Source organism: Gossypium raimondii, chromosome 10 (genome assembly GCF_025698545.1).
Source record: "Gossypium raimondii isolate GPD5lz chromosome 10, ASM2569854v1, whole genome shotgun sequence".
NCBI lineage: Eukaryota > Viridiplantae > Streptophyta > Magnoliopsida > Malvales > Malvaceae > Gossypium > Gossypium raimondii.
The window spans coordinates 16489518-16510305 of NC_068574.1; the positions used below are offsets into that span (position 1 = coordinate 16489518).

The 20788-nt window shown below is 35.7% G+C and overlaps 1 protein-coding gene and 1 non-coding gene across 2 annotated transcripts; one reads left to right on the plus strand and one right to left on the minus strand.

Moving 5' to 3' along the window:
• Positions 1 to 6581: 6581 nt before the first annotated feature.
• On the plus strand, positions 6582 to 6688 carry LOC128034317 (small nucleolar RNA R71). Its single transcript, XR_008190446.1, has one exon. It is a non-coding gene; the product is annotated as a small nucleolar RNA R71 (small nucleolar RNA).
• A 2194-nt stretch (positions 6689 to 8882) lies between these two features.
• On the minus strand, positions 8883 to 20082 carry LOC105778190 (callose synthase 5). Its single transcript, XM_052621698.1, has 42 exons — positions 19884 to 20082; positions 19672 to 19772; positions 19044 to 19165; positions 18859 to 18955; positions 18649 to 18759; positions 17942 to 18057; positions 17727 to 17817; positions 17491 to 17582; positions 17271 to 17397; positions 17047 to 17184; positions 16878 to 16954; positions 16693 to 16765; positions 16492 to 16617; positions 16304 to 16418; positions 15805 to 16139; positions 15605 to 15657; positions 15449 to 15509; positions 15290 to 15371; positions 15157 to 15206; positions 14976 to 15062; positions 14755 to 14902; positions 14630 to 14678; positions 14406 to 14490; positions 14169 to 14329; positions 13961 to 14084; positions 13772 to 13866; positions 13553 to 13670; positions 13293 to 13444; positions 13054 to 13163; positions 12836 to 12958; positions 12689 to 12757; positions 12413 to 12602; positions 12208 to 12319; positions 12009 to 12128; positions 11805 to 11920; positions 11631 to 11714; positions 11277 to 11389; positions 10947 to 11176; positions 9907 to 10719; positions 9737 to 9787; positions 9449 to 9634; positions 8883 to 9364 (listed from the first exon to the last, which is right to left on the minus strand). Exons 1-42 carry the CDS (start codon positions 20080 to 20082, stop codon positions 9134 to 9136), a joined length of 5733 nt encoding a protein of 1910 aa, XP_052477658.1. The 3' UTR covers positions 8883 to 9133.
• Between the last annotated feature and the right edge of the window lie 706 nt (positions 20083 to 20788).

The following is a 20788-nucleotide window of genomic DNA, read 5'->3' on the forward strand; positions in this document are numbered from 1 at the left end:
ACCTCTATGGCTACAGGTTCAAACCTTCTACAACAGTTTGAATCCCTCAACTAGGCAGTTAATCGATGTAGCAGTCGGTGGTACCCTGAACAATAAGACACTTGAAGCGGCTTATGAGTTTATTGAAGAGATGTTACTGAATAATTATCAGTGACAAGTTATGAGGACGAAGCCTAATATAGCAGCCGGTGTTTTCAATCTAGATGCAGTCACCATGTTATCAAATCAGGTAGAACAATTAAATAAGAAAATTGATGGTTTATGTGTTTCTACACAGGTACATCCGGTGATGCAATGCGATACGAATGGAAGAGGGATGAACAATCTAGAATATTTACCCTATGGTCCTAGCATAGAGAACTAACAAATCAACTATATGGGTAATAATTCTAGACCTCAGAATAATCCTTACAGTAACACTTATAATGCAGGTTGGAGGAACCATCCCAATTTCTTTTGGGGTGGTCAAGGAAACTAGAGACCTCAACCTCCTCCAGGCTTTTAACAACCTTACCAACAAGAGAAGAAGCTGAACCTTAAGGAGATGTTAACGAAGTTTATTTTGGTGTCAGAAACCCAATTCCAAAATACTGAAACAACACTTAAAAATCAACAAGTGTCGATTCAAGGGCTTGAGAACCAAATAGGTCAGCTTGCTAAGCTAATCTCAGAAAGGCCACAAGGTAGTTTATCGAGTAATGCCGAAACTAACTCAAGAGAGCAGCTTAATGCAATTACTGTTCAAGATGAGGAAGGGTTAGTTGAATCTGAACCAGAATTGAGGCAAGAAAGTGTGGTAAGTAAAGGTAAGGTTGAGGTAAGCCAGCATGAGCAAAAACTGGTTAAAAAGGAGTATAAACCTCGTGTGCCATATCCCAACGCGACAAAGAAAGACCACAAAAATGAACAATTTGGTAAATTTCTTAAACTTTTGAAAAAGTTACATATTAACTTACCATTTCTTGAAGCTCTTTCGTAGATGCCCAATTCTGTTAAATTTTTAAAGGAGCTTTTGGCAAACAAATGGAAGTTAGATGATTCATCGCACGTGGAGCTAAATGCAGTTTGTTCAGCCATATTGCAAAATAAACTACCCAACAAATTAAAAGATCCAGGGATTTTTACTATTCCTTATTTAATTGGTATTTTAAATGTTAACAATGCTTTGGTTGATTTAGGGGCGAGTATTAATGTCATACCCTATAAAATATTTAAACAATTAGGTCTTGGGAAACCCAAACAAACTAGGATGAGTATTTAATTAGTTGATAGAACCATTAGATTTCCTAGGGGTATTATTGAAGACGTACTTGTGAAAATTGATAAATTCCTATTCCCAGTTGATTTTGTTGTTTTAGACATGGATGAGAATAGTGACGTACCTTTAATTTTAGGTCGACCCTTTTTAGCAACTGCTAGAACTATTATTGATGTTGGTACAGGTGAATTAATACTTCATGTAGGTAATGACACGATTACACTCCAAGCTCGTGATTCTGTTAAGACATCTAGTGATCGAGATGATTATACGAATTCTGTTAATATGAGTAACCTTGTGGCTCAAACTTCTATGCAGGAAACCACTCGGAAGAATGTGATGGAGCCATGTTCCAGTCCATGCAACAAAAATAGAACAACTCATGAAGAACGAATGCTACAGATCGATGAACTAGACGAATGGCGAACACATGTCAAGGAGAAACCTAGAACACACGATGCAGAACCAAAGCTACACCATGATGAGCATATGGATGAAACAACTCAAATTAAGGTTTGGGACAATGTGCTACTAGATAAAACAAATCCTCGAATTGCCACTTCAGAGCTTAATGCAAATGGAGCAACTTCTTTTACGGTACTGGATGTTTTCTCATATGGTAGAGTCGAGGTAATTCATTTTGAATTCGGCACTTTTAAGGTAAATATTACTCGATTCAAACCTTATTTTCATAATAGAATTAACAGCGAGAAAGAGGAGTTTCGACTCTGCAAACCACCGTGACTGTACGAATACAAGGTAAGTCGAGCTTAGACTTTAAATAAGCGCTTCTCGAGAGGCAAACACTGCTAATTTTATTAATTTTATTTCATGATGTTTTTAAAATTAATTAATTTTCAAAATATAAAAGGTGTTTTTTAACCTACACGGCCTGAACACACGGGCGTGTCCTTGGCCGTGTGGATCTTAAGACTTAGTTTTAAAATTTTAAGGAAATTGACAGTGAGTTACACGGCCTGGCAACACGGCCATGTGACTCATACGACCTGGACACACGGGCATGTCCTTGGCCGTGTGGATCGTGGGACTTAATTTTTCCAAAAATTGAAAGAGACACGGCCTAAAATAGTCCACACGATAGTGAGTTACACGGTAGATGACTCTCAAAATTTAGGTTGTTTCCCTGAATCGATGTATTGCCTTGAAGTTTGATATTTGCAAGATTGACATCAAAAACCATAATTTTTTGTGAGATTTTGAGCATTTGGAGCATACATTTTTCTTGCTCATTTTTATTATTTGTTATGAGTGTGTCAATATTGATTTGTTATTTGAGAACTTGATTCGAGTATGCATGTCGAGACCATACCTTTGAGTTGATTTACTAAGATGATAAGGACACTTATGTTTTAACCCACTTATCCTATAAAAAGCCTACCTACATAATTAACCCTTAGTGAATCCCGTTGAGCCTAACACACCGTTTCTTGATTTACCCATTAATGTTAACCCATAACTCATTTTTTTCGTTGAAACTTTTTCTTGTCTTATTGACTCCATTTTTGTTGAAATTTGATTTGGTTAATTCTAATTATGCTCTTTTATTTGATTTGCTGAATTAGTTATTATTGTAAAAGAAAAAAAGAAAAAAAAGGAGAAAATCGAAAGAAAAAAAATATTGATTATTATTTAGTTCTATAATTGAGCTTGAACAGTTAAATTAATATTTTTAGAAGAAGCTCGTTTTTATTCTTGATTAGTTTTTGATCGATGTAATTGTTTTAAATTCAGCATTTGCTTATTTTTCTAGTTTGGTAATTTATCAATTCGATCTCGATTTTAACCAACTTTTTTAGCCTTTACCCACACCCTTAAATTAAGCCCCATTACAACCTCTTAAAGACCTTTTGATTTGTGTATCATCCCATTTTATTGTGGTGGAGATTTGATTTTCATGCAAGCCTATGGTAATGACTTTTCATGTTTCACTATTGAGTGCTTATATTTGGACCTTAAACAATTTGAGTGATTTGAGTGAATCTTTAGTGAGGATGTTGATTCTTTTCGATTTTGAATTAAAGGTAATTACTTAGATAATGGGAAATAACTATGTTTTTATACTTTAAAAATGTTCGACTTGGATTGTTTGAATATTTAGTGCTATTTTAGTTGAATTATCAATGTATGATTATTTGTGAATTATGACAAAACATCATTGATGAGAATTATGAGTTGAGAAAGATTAATTTTAATTGTGAGCTAAGAATTTTGCTTGAGGACAAGCAAACGCTTAAGTGTGGGGATATTTGATAAACAGTAAAAGCAACATACTTTAATCTCATTCTTAATACATTTTTTTGGATGGTTAATGATGTAAATTAGTGAATTTGATGCTCCTAATCCTTTAAAGTCATGTTTCTATACTTAGGTGAGCATAGGAGAGCGAAATGAGCAAAAAACAAGCCAAAATTGAACAAAAAAAGCTATTTTTAGAAACCACACGGCCTGAGCATTTCCTCACGGGCTGGCCACACGCCTATGTGCCATCCCGTGTCGATTTCACACCCTGCTTCCCAAACACACGGAAAAACTTAATTTTTAGGCTTTCTGAGCATTCTAAAGTCTATAAATATCAATTAGAAGAAGATCTAAGGGAGCACGCAAAGAAGATTGAAGAAATTACTCGAAGAACACCATTAAAGCCAACTCAGAAGCGGACCTTCTTCAAGATTGAAGATGTCCTTTTAACTTCTTTCAAAGTTTATTTGAATTTCTTTATGTCTTGTAGTTTTTCTGACTTCGAGATGTTTTCTTTTCAAATTATGAACTAAATTCCCTAGATACCTAGGGAAGATGAAACCTATGATGAATCTTATTATTTGATTTCTGAATTACATGATAAATACTTGATTCTTGTTCTCAATTATGTATACTTATTTCGTGCTTTAATATTTTAGTACTTATTTCGTGCTTTAATATTTTAGGGATATTAATTCATGTTTAATGTTCTTATTTCAGTAGAGCAAAAGTCACTGTTTAATAGTAGATCTAGCATAGTTGAGTGGAGTTGCATGCAATCCTAGAAATAGGATGACATAAATCTATTGGATTAGAGTCAAATCTAATAGGGGAATCCATAGATCGAGTTAATGCGATAATAGGGGTTTTAATTAGAAAGAGATTTCGATTAATCAACCTAAAGTCAGTTGTTCTTACTTTCAAAAGAGATATTAACATAATTTAGGGATTTCTATGGATCAAGACACAAGTGAATAAATTATTTAATTCAGATTCGGAATAATAAGTGAAGTCTAGGTGGATTCTTTCCTGGGTATTGTCTTTCTCTTTGGTTATCTTTAAATATTTTCCTAATTCATTCTATGTCGTGTTCTTAGTGAATTTAGATTAGTAAATTTAGTTTAGAACAATCATCCCAATTTATCGGCTAAATAATAGAAAAATAGTAATTACTAGTACTTTTAGTCCTCGTGGATATAATATTCCCTACTCACCATAGCTATACTATTGTTCGACAAGTGTGCTTGCCTTTGTCGTAATTATAGTTAGTTTAGTGACCATCACAATCCCTTCTTAAATCATAAAGTGACACTTTTCCCAATTAAGCAAAAGGTTCATTTCCTCACATCTCATTAAAGCTCGTTTCAAAATTTTAAGGCATATATGGAAAGAATTATCAAATACTGAGAAGTCGTCCATAAATACTTCCATAATGTCTTCCACGAATTCGTCAAAGATGGCTAACATGCATCGCTGAAAAGTAGCAGAGACATTACATAATCCAAAAGGAATTCTTTAGTAAGCAAATGTACCATATGGACATGTAAATGTCATCTTTTCTTGATCTTTGGGAGTTATCGAAATTTGAAAATAGCCTGAAAGTCCATCTAGAAAGCAATAGTACATGTGACCAGACAACCTCTCCAACATTTGATCCACGAATGGTAGAGGAAAATGGTCTTTCCTTGTAGCATCATTCAGCTTCCTGTAGTCAATGTAAACTCTCCACCCAGTGAATATTCTTGTTAGAATCAAATCATTTTTCTCATTAGCCACAACAGTCATGCCTCATTTTTTAGGAAAAATCTGCACAGGACTCACTCAAGTACTGTCAAATATAGGGTAATTAACTCCAGCATCTAGAAGTTTAATTACCTCAGCCTTTACAACTTCCTTCATGTTAGGATTTAACCTCCTTGAGCTTGCACACATGACTTATACTCGTCTTTTATTAAGATATTGTGGGTGCAAAAGAGGGACTGATCCCTCTAATATCAGAAATCTTCCAAGCTATAGCTCTTTTGTGTTCCTTCAGCACTTGCAATAACTCATCTTTCTCATGCGACTTTAAGTTTGAAGTAGTAATAACTGGCAATGTAGAATTGTTTCTAAGGAATACATACTCCAAATGATTCAGTAATTGCTTCAGCTCTAGTTTGGGAGGTTCCTCAATTGAGGGCTTCAACTTTAGTTCTTTACTTACCTCAATGGTCTCAAACTCTTTCTTTCTCAGTGAAGACTCATTAGCATTTAGATTAGTTCTCAATTCGCTTGTCACATAATTATCTCCATCGACCTCCTCACCTTGAACAATACATAGTTCCAACATATCCCTATGAACAATTTCTTGCAATAAATCTTGAATTGCATGATCAATAGAATAAATAAAATAACATGAATCATCTTGCTCACTAGAAACTCGCATGACATCATGTATTTGAAAAACGATTTCCTCATCATGTATTAGTTGTCTTAGTTTGTGAAATCTAGTTTTAGACACCAAAATAAATTTAGCTAACATATTCTCAAGGTTCAATTTCTCTTCTTGTTGATAAGGTTGCTAAAAACTCGAAGGGTGTTGTGACCTTTGATTTCCTTGACCACCCCAAGAAAAATTTGGATGATTCCTCTATCTTGGATTATAATTATTGCTATAGGGGTTATTTTGAGGTTTAAAATTATTAGTCATAAAGTCGACTTACTCATGCTCCATGTTAGACTTGAAGGGTAAACATTTCGGATTAATCATCCCCGCTCTAGTCGCATCACATTGCATTATCGGATTTAGTTGCCTAGCCAAACTCAAACCATCAATTTTCTTACCAAGAGCTTCAACTTAACTCGCCAACATAGAGACTGCATCAATATCAAAAACTCTGGCTACCTTGGTAGGTTTTACTCCTGTAACTTGCCACTGATAATTATTCAGTGCCATCTCATCAATAAACTATTGGGTTGCCTCATGTGTTTTGTTATTCAATGTACTGTCAATTGTTGCATCAATCATATGTCTAGTCAAGGGTTCAAACCATTGTAAAAAGTTTGAACTTGGAGCCACAAAGGTAGTCCATGATGAAGGCACCTTTTCAACAGACCCTTAAATCTCTCCCATGTGTCGTAAAGCGTCTCAATGTCAAATTGAACAAAAGAAGAGATGTCATTCCTCAACTTAACTATTTTAACCTGTAGAAAATATTTCAACAAAAACTTTTCAATCATCTGAGCCAAGTCGTGATGGAACCTTGTGGAAGTGAATTCAACAACTGTTTTGCCTTGTTCCTCAAGGGGAATGGGAAGAATCGTAAGCGTATGACATTATTAGTAACACCATTAATCTTAAATGTGTCGTAGATATCTAGAAAGTTAGCTAAATGAAGATTTAAATCTTTATCTTGCAACCCATCAAACTGAACATATTGCTGCATCATTTGAATTGTGTTCGGCTTAATCTCAAAATTGTTTGCAAAAATAGTCGATCTAACAATACTCGATTTAGCCCCAATCAGAGTGGGCTTAGCATAGTCATACATAGTCCGAAAAGTAGGTCGTGCAAGAGGTTACAGATTAACATGATTATTATCCATCTCTACAATAATGTCCTTTTGCTTTTGTTTGTCTATTAAAATCTGTTGACATTTCCTCACTTCTCTAACTTTTCTCCAATTTCTACGAGCAACCTTTTCAATCTCACTATAAAAAAACTAATGGTTCGAACGTGTTGCCTCTAGTCATAAACCAAGGGAACTGGTAGGAATCAAACAAAATAACAATTAAATTGTAACAATTAAATTAAAAACAAAAATATTAAAATAAAAATAAAAATAAAAATGGCTAAATTAATAGAAATAAAATTTTCCTAATATTTTAGTCCTCGGCAACAACGTCAAAAACTTGATGCGTCGTGAAACTAACTAAAAGGCAAGTGCACCTATCAATTAATAGTATAGCTACGATAAGCAAAGATATTGTTCCCACGAAGACTAAAAGTACTAGTAATTACCGTATTTCTATTATTTAATCGAATAATTCGAGTGATTGATTAACATTAAAATTAACCAAATTAACTAACTAATAAACACGATAAATAATAAATTAGAAAAATAATCGATTAATAACCAAGAAGCAAAACAAAACCCATGAAAGATTTACCTTGATTTCAACTGTCACTATCAATCTAAATTACACATTTTCTTTACTTAGCAGTTAATCCATAGAAATCCCTAAATCATACTAATATCTCTTTCGAGCATAAGAGCAACTGACTCTAAGTCGATTAATTGAATTTTTTTTCTAATTAAAATCTCTATTATCGCATTAACTCGTGTTGTAGATTCCCTTATTGGATTTAACTCTAATCCGGTAGATTTGTGTCGTTCTATTTCTAGGATTGCATGCGATTTCACTCAATTACGCAAGATCTACTCTTAAACATGGTCTATTCAACCACCGATTTAAGCACATCAAACATGGATCGATTATTTAGAAATATTAAACCAAGAATTAACCACACATAATTGAGAATAAGAAACTAAATATTTATTACTTAAAATAAAATTCAAACAACATAATCCATTAAAGGGTTCATCTCCCCTAGGTACTTAGAAAATTAGTTCATGCTTGAAAATAAAAATATTCAAGACACAGTATAATCGAAAGAAATAAAGAATATGATAACTTCTTAAGAAATTAATTGGGAATCTTCAATCTTGACAGAAATCTGCTTCAGAGTAGACTTCAATGGTGTTTTCCGAGTTGCTTTCTTGACTTTTTTATGACAACTCACTCCAACCTTCTAATTTTTGTCATATATATGTCTTAAAATGCCTGGAAAACTTAAAAATCGTGATTTTCCGCAGTTTGGTGCATAATTATGTGAAATTGACATGAGTTACCACACACCCATGTGGTCTGGTCGTGTGGAATGGTTCAGCTCGTATGGCTCCTGTTGCTTGCTCTGACGCTCCGATTTTTACACATTTTTTGCTCATTTTGCTCCCAAGTGTTTTATTAAGAATTAAAATATGAATTTAAATGATTAGGAGTATAAAATTCACAATTAGAATTGGATAATCATCCAAAAACACATTAAGAATGATGTTAAAACATGCTATTTTTAACACTTATCAAATATTTATATATATAATAATTTTTTATACAATATTGGGATTGAGAGATGAAATCACATAGATTTAAATTTGTATTGTTGCCTGAACAACAAACACAACTGTTACATTAAAATACACAACTTAAACTCAATCACACCTTTAACTGTGAACATCCTGGACGGTGAACATCTTTAATATATTTTAAACAATATATATGTGAAGAAGGAATATTTAAAGAGCTACTAGCATTGAATGACGCAATTGCTTTTAAAAAAGCATTGAAATTTATTAACTAAACAGCTGCTACATCAAAATACCACACGCGGTGCGTAAGAGAATAATAATAACAAATAAATACCATTCACTCGTTCCATTAATTGATTTAACATGCCTTCTTCCCCCCCCCCCCCCCTACAAAATTAGAAACCACTAAATTATTTCCTCCCATTCCTACACCCCTAGTGGCATCTGCTACATACGTGGTTCCGTTTTTATTCTTTTTTCAATTTATTTAGGCTTGCTTCTTGCTGCCAGCCAGAATACGTTGGATTTGGAGGCCTCGGCTGAAAGCTTGGTTGAATAGCAGCCTGGTCTGGAATTCTGAGACGAAGGGGAACCATGCCAATATAGCTATTGGTGCAAACAGTAACACACCCATCATGTATTCATACCCTCTTGCTAGTGCCTTCACTGACCCCCACATTCCTATTCCCTTCACCAGTGTTCGGCATGCTTGTGATATCTGACCAATAATCATTTCAACACAAATAAATTAAACCCAATCATCAATAATCCATTGACAAATAATTAAGGCCATGACATGTACCTGCAGAAGAGCCCACCCTGTCGGCATAAAGGCCAGTATGCTCTGAAAGATATCTCCAACTGTGAGATTAAGGAAATAAAACAACATTGCAATGGTGACAATACACCCAATAAACAGTAGTAGCTTAAGAAGTCTGAACATCAGCTGGAAATCCGCACTGAACTTCATTCTCCCCATCGACACTATCTGCAAATTTAAACAAGTGGGTATCGGTTTCTTTTAGAGCCAAGCCAACCAAGAGATGATTCTCAGTTTTTATATATTATATGGACAGGGTTTGAGTCTCACCTTCAAAATAATCAACACCGCACCAATGACCAGCCAGGAAAGACCATAAACCTAAAACCAAGAACAAAAAGCAACATTATGAACATATTCTTGTTATTTGCAAAGATTAATCAAAAGAAGACCGAACATTTGAAAATGGCTTTTCATTAGAAACTGATACTAATACTCACCACAATGCTCAGCCGAATACCTTGTCTGCTACTGGTGGTCATGTTTAGATGATACACAATTCCATACTGGTAAATGAAGAAGCGTATTGAAAGTATAATCTCAAAGAGACGTCCTATAAATCCAGTGTGGCGCAGGTGCTCCTGTTCTTCCTCCCACCAAGATTCCCAGCTCTTAACGGAGGGAACTCCAATACCACCTCTGCAACTTATCCACTTTGACCAGTCTTCCCAATCTTCTACTATCTTTTGCCATTCAAATCCCGATGGATTCAGAAGGAAAGGAGCAAACAGCCAGGATAAAACTAAGAACCACATTGAAAATGAGAGGAGTGCGTAAGAGATACCATCATCTGCTGCAGAACCATACAGCCTGTAACATATAAGCAATACCATTAGCTCCAGCCCTTTTACAAAGTGGCTCCTTGAGTACAAGCGGTAGTTCTCTGCGAATTTCTCATGCCGCACCACAAAACCACGACCTGTTGCTCTGTATTTAGCCCCACCATGCAAAATAGTGCGCCCAAAGTAATGGACTCTTGTTCCAAGGGAGAAAGTGAAGAACACGGATGCCAACTGAAGCTGCATGATTATGATGTCACCTAATGCAGTTCTAAATCCTCTCTCCAATCCAATCTCCATGACCATGGGTAGTACTGTTAAGATACCTAACTGAACTATAGACTGTGAAGCCATGGCTGCCCTTAGAGAATTATTTCCCCTAGCTGAAGCATACTTCAGTATTGCCTCCTCTAAACCACTCAATGACAAATAAAGTCTTCCATACAGGAAAAAGTAGACTGTAAAGACAACCAACTGCACAATAACGAGGAGGGATTCACATTAGCTCAACATAAAAGATTCAAAATAAACAACAAACTCCCCATTACTAACTTTCTAATTGATCTTAATCTCTCATTGTTGGGACTCTCCATGGGTTGGCATATTTACAAAGTTATGAAGATTCAAATGACTAGAAATCTACTATCCTGTTATTTAATTAGATTAATCATGAGTTGAAACTTGCAAGGATAAAGAATTACCATTGAGCTGAAATAAAATCCAACGGTGGTAAAGTAGCAGGACAACATGCGGAAAAAGTCAAAACGATGGCCTAATCTGTAGATGTCTCTGCTGAGTGTCTGCTCCCCGTTACCACAAGCCACTTTCGCTTCAAAAAGTGAGATTTGGTTTAACCCAACATCCCTACCTTTCCCAACCTGAATATATTCATGATGAGTAATGTTCCCTCGTCTCAGGGTTGAGTTAAAACCTGTTAAAAGTACAATAAATATTAGAGAGGAAAAAAGATATTTATATATAAATATAAATTCATTGAAGACACAGTAGTTTAACTGCTTTAAGATCATTACCAGCAAAGATGTCCTCGCTCAAGTTGATGCCACGAGAACCCTTGCTGATGCCTCCTCGGGTTATGTGGAAGATTCTATCGAACACATCTGGATGACCATAATGGAAACGAACCCTAAAACCCAACAATAAATATCATCATATACTGGAACCAACATTGACATCACTAGCATTAAATGTGCAAGAAACTCAATATGGCTGATATTTATGTGCTAACTCAGATACAAGTATTACCTCTTATATATACTGCCATTCGTTTATAATAAAGTATTGTCTAATCGATATGGCTTGAAAAAATTTAATAGTTGATACTGTTAAAGGAATAGAAAGTAGAGTTTAAGAGGTGGAAAACATACTTGAGTGGTCTTGCAAGAACTCTTTGACCAATGGTGACAAAGCTTGTTTCTTGATTTGACATGAACCAAGCCAAAGAAGAAACACTGCAACATGGAGATTCCAAAACATACAATTAAAACCGACAGATATTCGATAAATAATTAACAGCTATAAACAAACAAGTTCATTCAGACCTTCCCGTAAAGATGTGCTCACGAACTCCTAAAATCGTAGGTGGCCTTACTCCATGATCCTCATTAAATTCTTCCAAAAGATTACGCATTTTGAATGCTTCTTCCAAGTAATTGTCCTGGAAAATATTGCCACGAAATGTCATTGGATCTACTTAAAAAATGGGTACTACTTGAATGATTAAACAACTTTATATATGGCCTTACCTGATTCATATCAATGGTTTGAAGAGCTTCTCCCCGAGTGAAAACTAAAGCATGATTCTGATTTTCAGGTTTTCCTTCTCCTAACTTCGCATTTCCAGGCAACTTTATTCGATAGATTTCCTTCAAAGAAGATAAAAGAAGTAGTCAGCACCATACTGACACAGGTTGCTCTAATTTTTCAGTTTATAAGGACCACTACCTGGTCAAGATTATCAACACCTTTAACCAGTACAGAATAGTAAACTTTCTGAGCTTTTCCACCATCCCTTTCTTCAACTTCGTCAATGTATGCCACACGAAGAGAGGGATTACTGTATAACAAAAAAGGAGTTAGAAAGGGAGAGGTCAAGATGTCAGAAAAAAAAAAAAGGACGTAAAGACATATTATCAGCCAAGGTACTCACTTAACCATCAAATTAAGGATGTCAGTTGCACGACGGTCTCCATTCCTTTTTTGATTTCCATAGTTTTGACAGGTAGCAACATAAGTAAATTTCAAGTCAGCCACTGCCTCCAACTGAGCATATAGGGATCTCTGGCTTTTCTTATCTTCATCTGATGGTGTTAAGATCGCTTTGTATCCTTCTAATATTTCTGCTCAGCCAACAAGAGAATAGTTCAAAGCTCAGACATCATATGTAACTCCACAAACACTTTGCTCAGAAATATGATGCGCGTACCTTTTTCATCAGCCATGTCAAGGAAAGCCTGAACTTTCAAAGCTCGTCTGTAATACATCATCCCTCTAACTGCAGTTCCAACAATAAATTAGTCAAGGAAGAAAATAGTTCCTGAATATTAAAGGGAGAAACTAAAGCGTCGAGTACCTGTCCTGCACAGAGTTTGTCCTCTAAAGGAGACCCAGTGACGAAGCTGCAAGATTTTTTCATCATTTTCCCAAATTTCATTCTCCTTACAATTGAGTCTCTCAATAAAGTTGTTCCACTCATCTAAACAAAGCCAATGACAGCAATGGAGTTGAAGTTATATAAAGAAAAAAAGAACCTCAAGAGATCATAGTATTGAACTTTACAATATTACAAACCTGGAAATATTTTCTGCAGATAGAAAATGATAGATACACCATCCTCGTTTTCCATCTCAAGTTCACTTTTGGAATAAACAGTCTCTTCACTATAGTACGGAGTCAGGACACTGACAACGGCAAGAAGGTGAATTCAATTATTGAGAAAAAAAAGGCTAAGACACAGAAGTATACAATCACGTTTCAGAATTGCAATTCATATGGCATGCAACCAGAACATATATTCAATGACTACATACCTGAATGAAAGCATGTTACGAACTCGAGGAGCACGTGGCATATCCATAAACAATGAGTTTGCAAAGAATGAAATCCTTCGACGCGCCTCAAGATTTGATGGTATATCAGTGCCAGATTCTTTGACTGTGAGAAGGATATGAAGGCGTCGTATCTAGAAGATGGGACCATGTTGTTAGAAGATGTAAAAGATTCCAATTAAATATATGTTCTTTGAACTATCATTTGTGCTTCGACTAATACAGGTAACTTTATGATGTACCTGTTCTACCCAATGAGCAGTTAGCTCAGGAGGGAACGCTATAGCAGGTTTTTCATCAGTACCAGCAAAAAGTTGCCTTCCCGATTCCTTGTTACTGTGTCCTAGCTCTACTAATTCGCTGTACAATATGACAAGAAAAAAGGGAATTAAGCTTTTGTAGAAAAAGGCAGCCGATGTAGAACATTTTCTTCCATATAGTGGAAAACAGAGTTCACTAACCGTATCTCATTCACCATCATATCACGGGTAACTACTTCTAACATATCTTGCAGCAAGAAAACCACAGCATCCTTTTTGGAGGGATCACCATCTTTCTGCAATACAATGAAAATAAAAGTATCAACTACAAATGTATAAAAAGCAACATGAAGAGATAATTATATTGATTGTTTTTTATATCAAACTGACCAAGATCCCAACAAGCTCCACAAATTTCTTGCAAAGAACAGGTAAAGGAGCCATTCTGAAATTTGCAAGAAGAGTATCCTTCGAGATGTTATTCTCGATTTCTTTGATGATAATTCTAATGGTCCTGTTACATTATAAGTATGTACAATCAGAAATACTAGCATTCAGGCTAAAAACGCTTAAACAAATATCAACAACAAATACCAACCTTTTCTCGTTCTCTCCAACCACCAAAGTTTTTAGGACAATTTTGAAAGACTCATAGCATTCAATCACAGCACATTTCATGTATTCATCAGCACAGATGCGCTTCCAAAGGTCCGCGTCCTTGGAGCGGAATTGAACTGCCATATCCAATGCTATTGGGATCTGTAGAAGAAGACAGATCGAATCAACATAAACTGAAGCAACTAAATCAAATAGGAGTCTGAGGGACTTTTCAAACCTTGCTTGCCAGCAAAAACGGTGGCCACTGAACCATTTTCAAGCTAGGATCCGATGTATAAGGAACTAGTAAAAGGTCCATCTCCCTGTTTTAAAGAAATACCCAGTTTAAGTTTAACTGCATGCCATGCAGAGTAAAACATAAACATTAAACGAGTAAAACATGAATGAAAGGAAACCTTACCTGTTACTAATTAGGTCTTCTTCACGAAAGCTACAAATGACTTCATTCCATAACTGAGCGAATTTTGCAGCTTCACTTCTTTTGTTTGCAGTTACCTGTGCATGAATATGATTTACAATCATTAGAGTATATGTTATTCTGATCACCTGCATAACTCTACAACAATATAATGATTTAGGCAAGAGGTTAACCTCAGCAAATCGCTTTGATAAAGAGAATCCTCTACGCCGCGATTTTTCAGTAGGCACCAAGCATGCATTAAATGCACCAGGCAAGGACTGGAACCGTGATCTTAGCATGCCCAAAGTTCTTATCTGATGAAAAGAAGAGTGTAAGAAATAAAGAAAATGTACAAAATTAAAATAAAAAGAATCCCAAAAGGATTACCTCTCCAAGGCGATCAAAAGCACCACTGAAACCACCGGATATGGTTGAGAAAATAGAATACCAAATCTGAGTGTCCATAAAATAAACCTGCAAGATAGTAAAAAAATTATATGGCATGTTCAGCAGATATGGTATAATAAGTTGATCAAAAGAACAGAAAAGGAACTAAATGGTAACGCACCAATACAACCGGTGCCCAAAGTGACACAATAGCTCCTAAGTTGTTTTGAGCTGTAATGACAATATAGCCATTAAATAAAGCGGAAAACATAAAACTTTCTTGTAACAAATAGAGGAAGAAAAGAAACAAGTACCATTAGGGAAAATTTCATGCCATGCATATCTAACACGACGAATGCTCATTATGTCTTTTGTCGGCTGCACCAATGGTTTTATCTGGAGGAAAAGTGCGTAAGGGGTTAAAACAGAACTCAATGACTGAACTGTCTATTTTGAATTGCAACCAAGATCACCTGGACAAAGTAGCTGAATGCAAACTTGCCACACAAAAGTAATACCCAAAAGAGAGTATACCTGAAAGAGGATGATCAAACGTCAACCAGCTGAAAAATGGAATGCATAACTGGAGATGGCATAGGGCAGGCGTATGTATTTATTTTCATACTTACTTTATAAGCGCAAACTGACTTTCATGCATTCCCCTCCCAACATAAACTCGCGGCTGCACACAGGGAAAGTCAGTCAAGAGATGACACAAACCAGTTGATGATGGTATAGCTTCATGATAATTCTAGTGGACTCTTATGTCTTGCTTCTCATATGATATACGAATGTAACAGTGAATATGGAAATGGAACATATTCAGTACCTGCGACCACCATAACAGTAACCTAATAATGTGCCAATCTGAGTTTTCAATCCAACGCCGGAACATTGGAAAAATGAACAGAAAAGCTGCCAGTAGATTTGGAAGCAAGTATAGCCCCACAGCCATGATATATAGAGGATTAATCCCCTTTACTTGATTAAGAAACGATAGCATATCCTTGACGTTCTGAGGGACAAAGGAGAATTCACGCACGTAGAAGAGAGGAAGAACGATGACCCAAGCAATACTGACTATTATCTTCAGAACGTTTCTCAATACGTCAGTGAACTTCCACCTATGATATCCAGGGAAGTTGAGAGAAAGGTCCAAAATACCTGAAACAAGTACGCCAAGGTTTTAAAATAATTAGAAACTTTGTTAAAACATAGTACTTATAATACTTTCATGATTCCATGTTTTTTAGTTTATATAATAACACCAAATACATTCTATTGACTGTTAAGAAGCCAAAGGCAGAAAGCAAGTAAGAAAACCATACTCTGAACTAAACGCAGAATGGCTGCTGTGATGAAAATACTGGATATATCATACAATAAATCCTTTTTAAAGATTTCTGTTATCGGAGCTCCACTCCATGCAATAATGATCAATACCTGCACACAAAATATTGGAATATGAATATGTACAGGCCACCAAAACGAAGAGCGAAAGGTCACATTTTAATACCTGCAAACCTAGAATATAAAAAGTCCATAGTCGATCAAAACTTCGAAAGAGGTGCCAAAATGTTCTAATCTCTACAAAATTTGATTTGCCCGTGCTTCCACATTTTCTTGCACCACTCTTCTTTCCCTGGCATATTAGTTGCAATTAAGTATAGAGGCACTAGCTTATTCAAGAAAAGTGATGACAAAGACTAAGGAATACCGTGTCATGGGTTGATTTGAAAAAGTCACCATCATCACGCATAGGCCATCCAAGAGAGAAGCAATCAGCAGACCTGAAAAAGATACAGCATAACTTAATTACAACTACAAAAAAAAAAAAAAAAAAAGAAAAGAAGAAGAAACACCCAGAAACCAATTAAAATTTTATATTAAAACCGTACTTACCAGAAATACTCGTTCAGATCATCATAATTACACCAGTCTGCATGAGAAGCCGTTCCATTTTTGTTCTTTTCGGCTTCCTGCAATATTTGAACTCCCTTATTTGTATCTATCTAGAATACAATGTCTAAAGTCTAAGATCAACAATTGGTAAATTTGTTATCAAGCATACCTTTGCAACGACACAGTAAATGGGTGTTATAACCTTCCGCAAGAACGCCTCATCATCTCCACCGTAAGAAGGCTTGATATTTTCCCCCGTCACTATGCTAACATTTCCAGCCAACAGGCCATGGAGTTCATATGCCATCTGAGAAAATCGTGGGATATAATTCAAAGAAACATTAAGTGAAGAAAAGCAGAAGGGTAGCATTTAGATATTCGAAGAATACTCACATTATGAAAAATGTAACATAGACATTCTGGCATGTATCGAACATTAGCTGCTTCACCCCAGATGAGAAGATATAATCCCATATATAGTATCTTCCTTTGTTGTATTTCTTGAGAGCCTTGAGGCAGCCTATACATAAATAACTCGGAACAAATTAGCACACGGTAATGTATAGAAATATCCAGTAGTAATTAGATGTATAAGCTGTTAAATATTTTTTACCTTAAACTATGTTTACGTCCTAAAAATTTACACCATGTTTTGTAATTCTTAAAAAGCTTGCTCATAACAGCATCGACTGCTCGTTCATCAAGCTACACAAAAGAAATAAGTTTAATCAATATACAGGCATTTAGAATAAAGGAAATTCCTTATGAGACTATCACAAATGCACGCCAGACAGATATTCACTTCCATGCTCTTAAGAGGTTCAGGCTATCTCAAATACTAATGCATACCTTATTAAGAGGTTCAGGCTTGGGGTGGAGTCTTATATGATTATTGGCAAGCAGCAAAATCAAGTGCTCCCTCATGTTCCTGACATTGTCCCTCTGCAGTGAACAATGTAAGTCAAACTCATGATTATTGGAAAGAAGCTCAATTTTTTATTCAACAACAAGCCTTTATTTGCGTGTGGAAGTAGGGTTGTTCAAAACATACCTGGAACCCAAACATGGCCCTTAACCAATCCAAAAGGTCCAAGTCTCCGGTTTTTTGCCTTTGTGGCTCGAATCCCGAAGGCCAGTTCAATCCACGAACATTCCCTAGTGCAGCCACAGAAGCCTTAACCTGCATTATAGTAAAGTTTAAGACTTCTAGCTGCAGCCAAAAACAATGCACCAACAAGTAGATGCCGGAATGACACTGAGAAAAAGCTCTAAGGGATCATTCATTCATGGAACTTGTAAAGAAAAAGCTCAAGCTCATAGTTCTTTTCATATTATTCCCACTAGATATGAATAGGAACTCAAATACACATGTCATCATAAATGACATAAATGAACTATAAATTAATATTAAATATCTACTTTCAAAGAAGTTTATGTATCAATTTTTTTAATTTTATGCATGTATATTACCATTATATTTATTAAAAATACGAATGTTTTATAAATGAAAATACTAGATGGTCGTGTATTGCAAATAATAATAATAATAATAATAATAATAATAATAATAATAATTGTAGTAGACACTTTTATAACAAAGCAATGTAACTATTCTTTTATTATGTTTTAAATGTTCTGAATTTTATGCCAATTTCTTCATAATTTAAGGTTTGCATATCTTTATTATATGATGCTAATTATGAACTCAGCGGCTAACTTTTAGGTCTACCTCTTAATCAGAGGAATGATAGAGGACAATATGTATTATTACCTCCTCAAGCTGCATAATAGACTGAGAAGCTCCGGCAGCATCCAAAGGAAGAATGTTGTAAGGAGTGTAGATTTCCTTCTTTTCTTGGACATCTTTGGCCGCTGCCATAATCTGCCCAAGGAAGTACATTGAAAATGCATTTGCATGCTATCAGATTGACAATACTATAATCGGAAGAAACTTGAAGGAATCACTGCACGAAGGACTAACCTCGGGAGCAACTTCTTCAACTTTCTCAGTCTTATTAACGGCACAGAGCACTTCAAAAAGCACACCGGCTGTTTGGTAAGCTTTCCCAAGTTGAGCTCTGCCAAGAAATCCGAAAAAGAAATTTGTTGACATAGCAGACCAAGTTTAGTTCATACATTTAAGACAACTATTGCGTTATTAATTACCTGTCTGCCTGGTCTCCTTGGTCCAATGCTCTAACATAGTGTTCATAGTATTGCTGATAGTAGCTCCCAATTTCCTTAGCATCTGTCTTTTTAACCCGAGAGGCAAGACTGGATGCATTGTCCTGAGTCCAAAATATTTACCCTTTGTTCACCACATGCTAGTAATATTTATTTCTTAAACTTAAGCTGTAAGGTTGTAATTAATTGTAGCAGAAATTTTTATATACTGGGAATAAAATATAAAACATGGAAAGCAGTGTAAAAGAAGCATATGTACGAACACGATGAAAACAGATGCATGCATGCAAACATACATCAAAATCAATCAGTGATGATGTAAACTCCCAACTCCAACTAAGATTTGCCTTTCATTAAATCCGACATTTATCTATATTTCATCAGAATCAGTAAATGAGATCATCCAAAATAAATAATAAGCAAAACAAACAGCCAAGGCATATACTCGACTTCATACGTGATTTATCACACGATATGTTCGTTCAAATTTTCTAGTTTTTATATTTTTTTTCCTAGTAAATCACATGCATTACATATTATCTTATCTTATGTCAAAACAAAAGGGAAATTATGCGATTGAAATTTGGAAGGAATGCGTGTAAATTTATACCCTCTCTAATCTTTGCAGCAAACCAGTCTTGAATTGCCTTACTCCACGACCGGAGGAGTTGGGATCTAACCTGTGTGCTTTCTCAAAAGCATAGAAACGGCCTGTTTATTTTGCAAAAAAAAAAAAAAAAAGAGTCAGTTCAGTTTAGAAAATTGAGAGCATGTAAATACAAGGAATAAAAGAAACGAGGAGGAAATAGGTATTAGACGCACAGAGATAGGCGACACGAGGGCGTTCAGTTTCGATCTCTTTGGCAATGCGGAGGATAGGAGCGATGGAACTAAGAGAGGAAGGTACGACCTCATTGTCGAACACCTCCGTTGAGAACGTTGTGGTTGCAGCGCTCCGCGACGGCCGCCTTGTCAGCCCTTGCGTTGATGATGCTCCCGCACCCGGTTCGGTATTCGTCATCCCGCACTGAGTTAACTCGTTATCTTCTCAACTCTCTACTGCTCAAAATCCTATATTATATGGTATATCATAAATAAAAATGCAACGAGACGTTAAAAATTGCCAGGATTATCAATTTTCACCAAAAATAAAATTAAAAAAGGATTATCAAATTTCTCATTAAATATAAAATACATTTTCCTGAAAACAAAGCATTTAGAATGCTGAAAATAAAATAAATGAAAAACTCGAAATGCTTATTATGGCTTAAACCAAACAAAGCAATAATGAAAAAAAAAAAGAAAGTTTGAAGCATACGTTTAATCCGAAAAGCAGAAAAAAAAAGAGAGGGAAGGGAGTTGTCCCATGCAAAAGCGTTTTGAGAGAAGGGAAATTTATGGAGGAAATTAATATAAAAAGGAGACTTGGTTAGTTAGCGGTAAGAGAGGAGGTTAGGACAAGAGTACGAGAAGAGCTGAAGCAGAGGAGCTGGAAAGGGGAAGGGTGCATCCGAATTCCGTGCTGCTAACCACACGTGCCTTACAACGAGAGGTTTAGTATAGCGATTTTGGTGGGCGGGGGGCTTTCTTGTGGGAGTTCTTTTTATTGGAGCGATTCTTCATCAGCTAAATTGACTGATGATTGGTTTCTAGCTTTCGATTGTCTGTTGGTCTGTTGCTTCAGCTCTATGTTAGTTTTGTTCTGTTTTATTGCTTTTTTTTTTCTT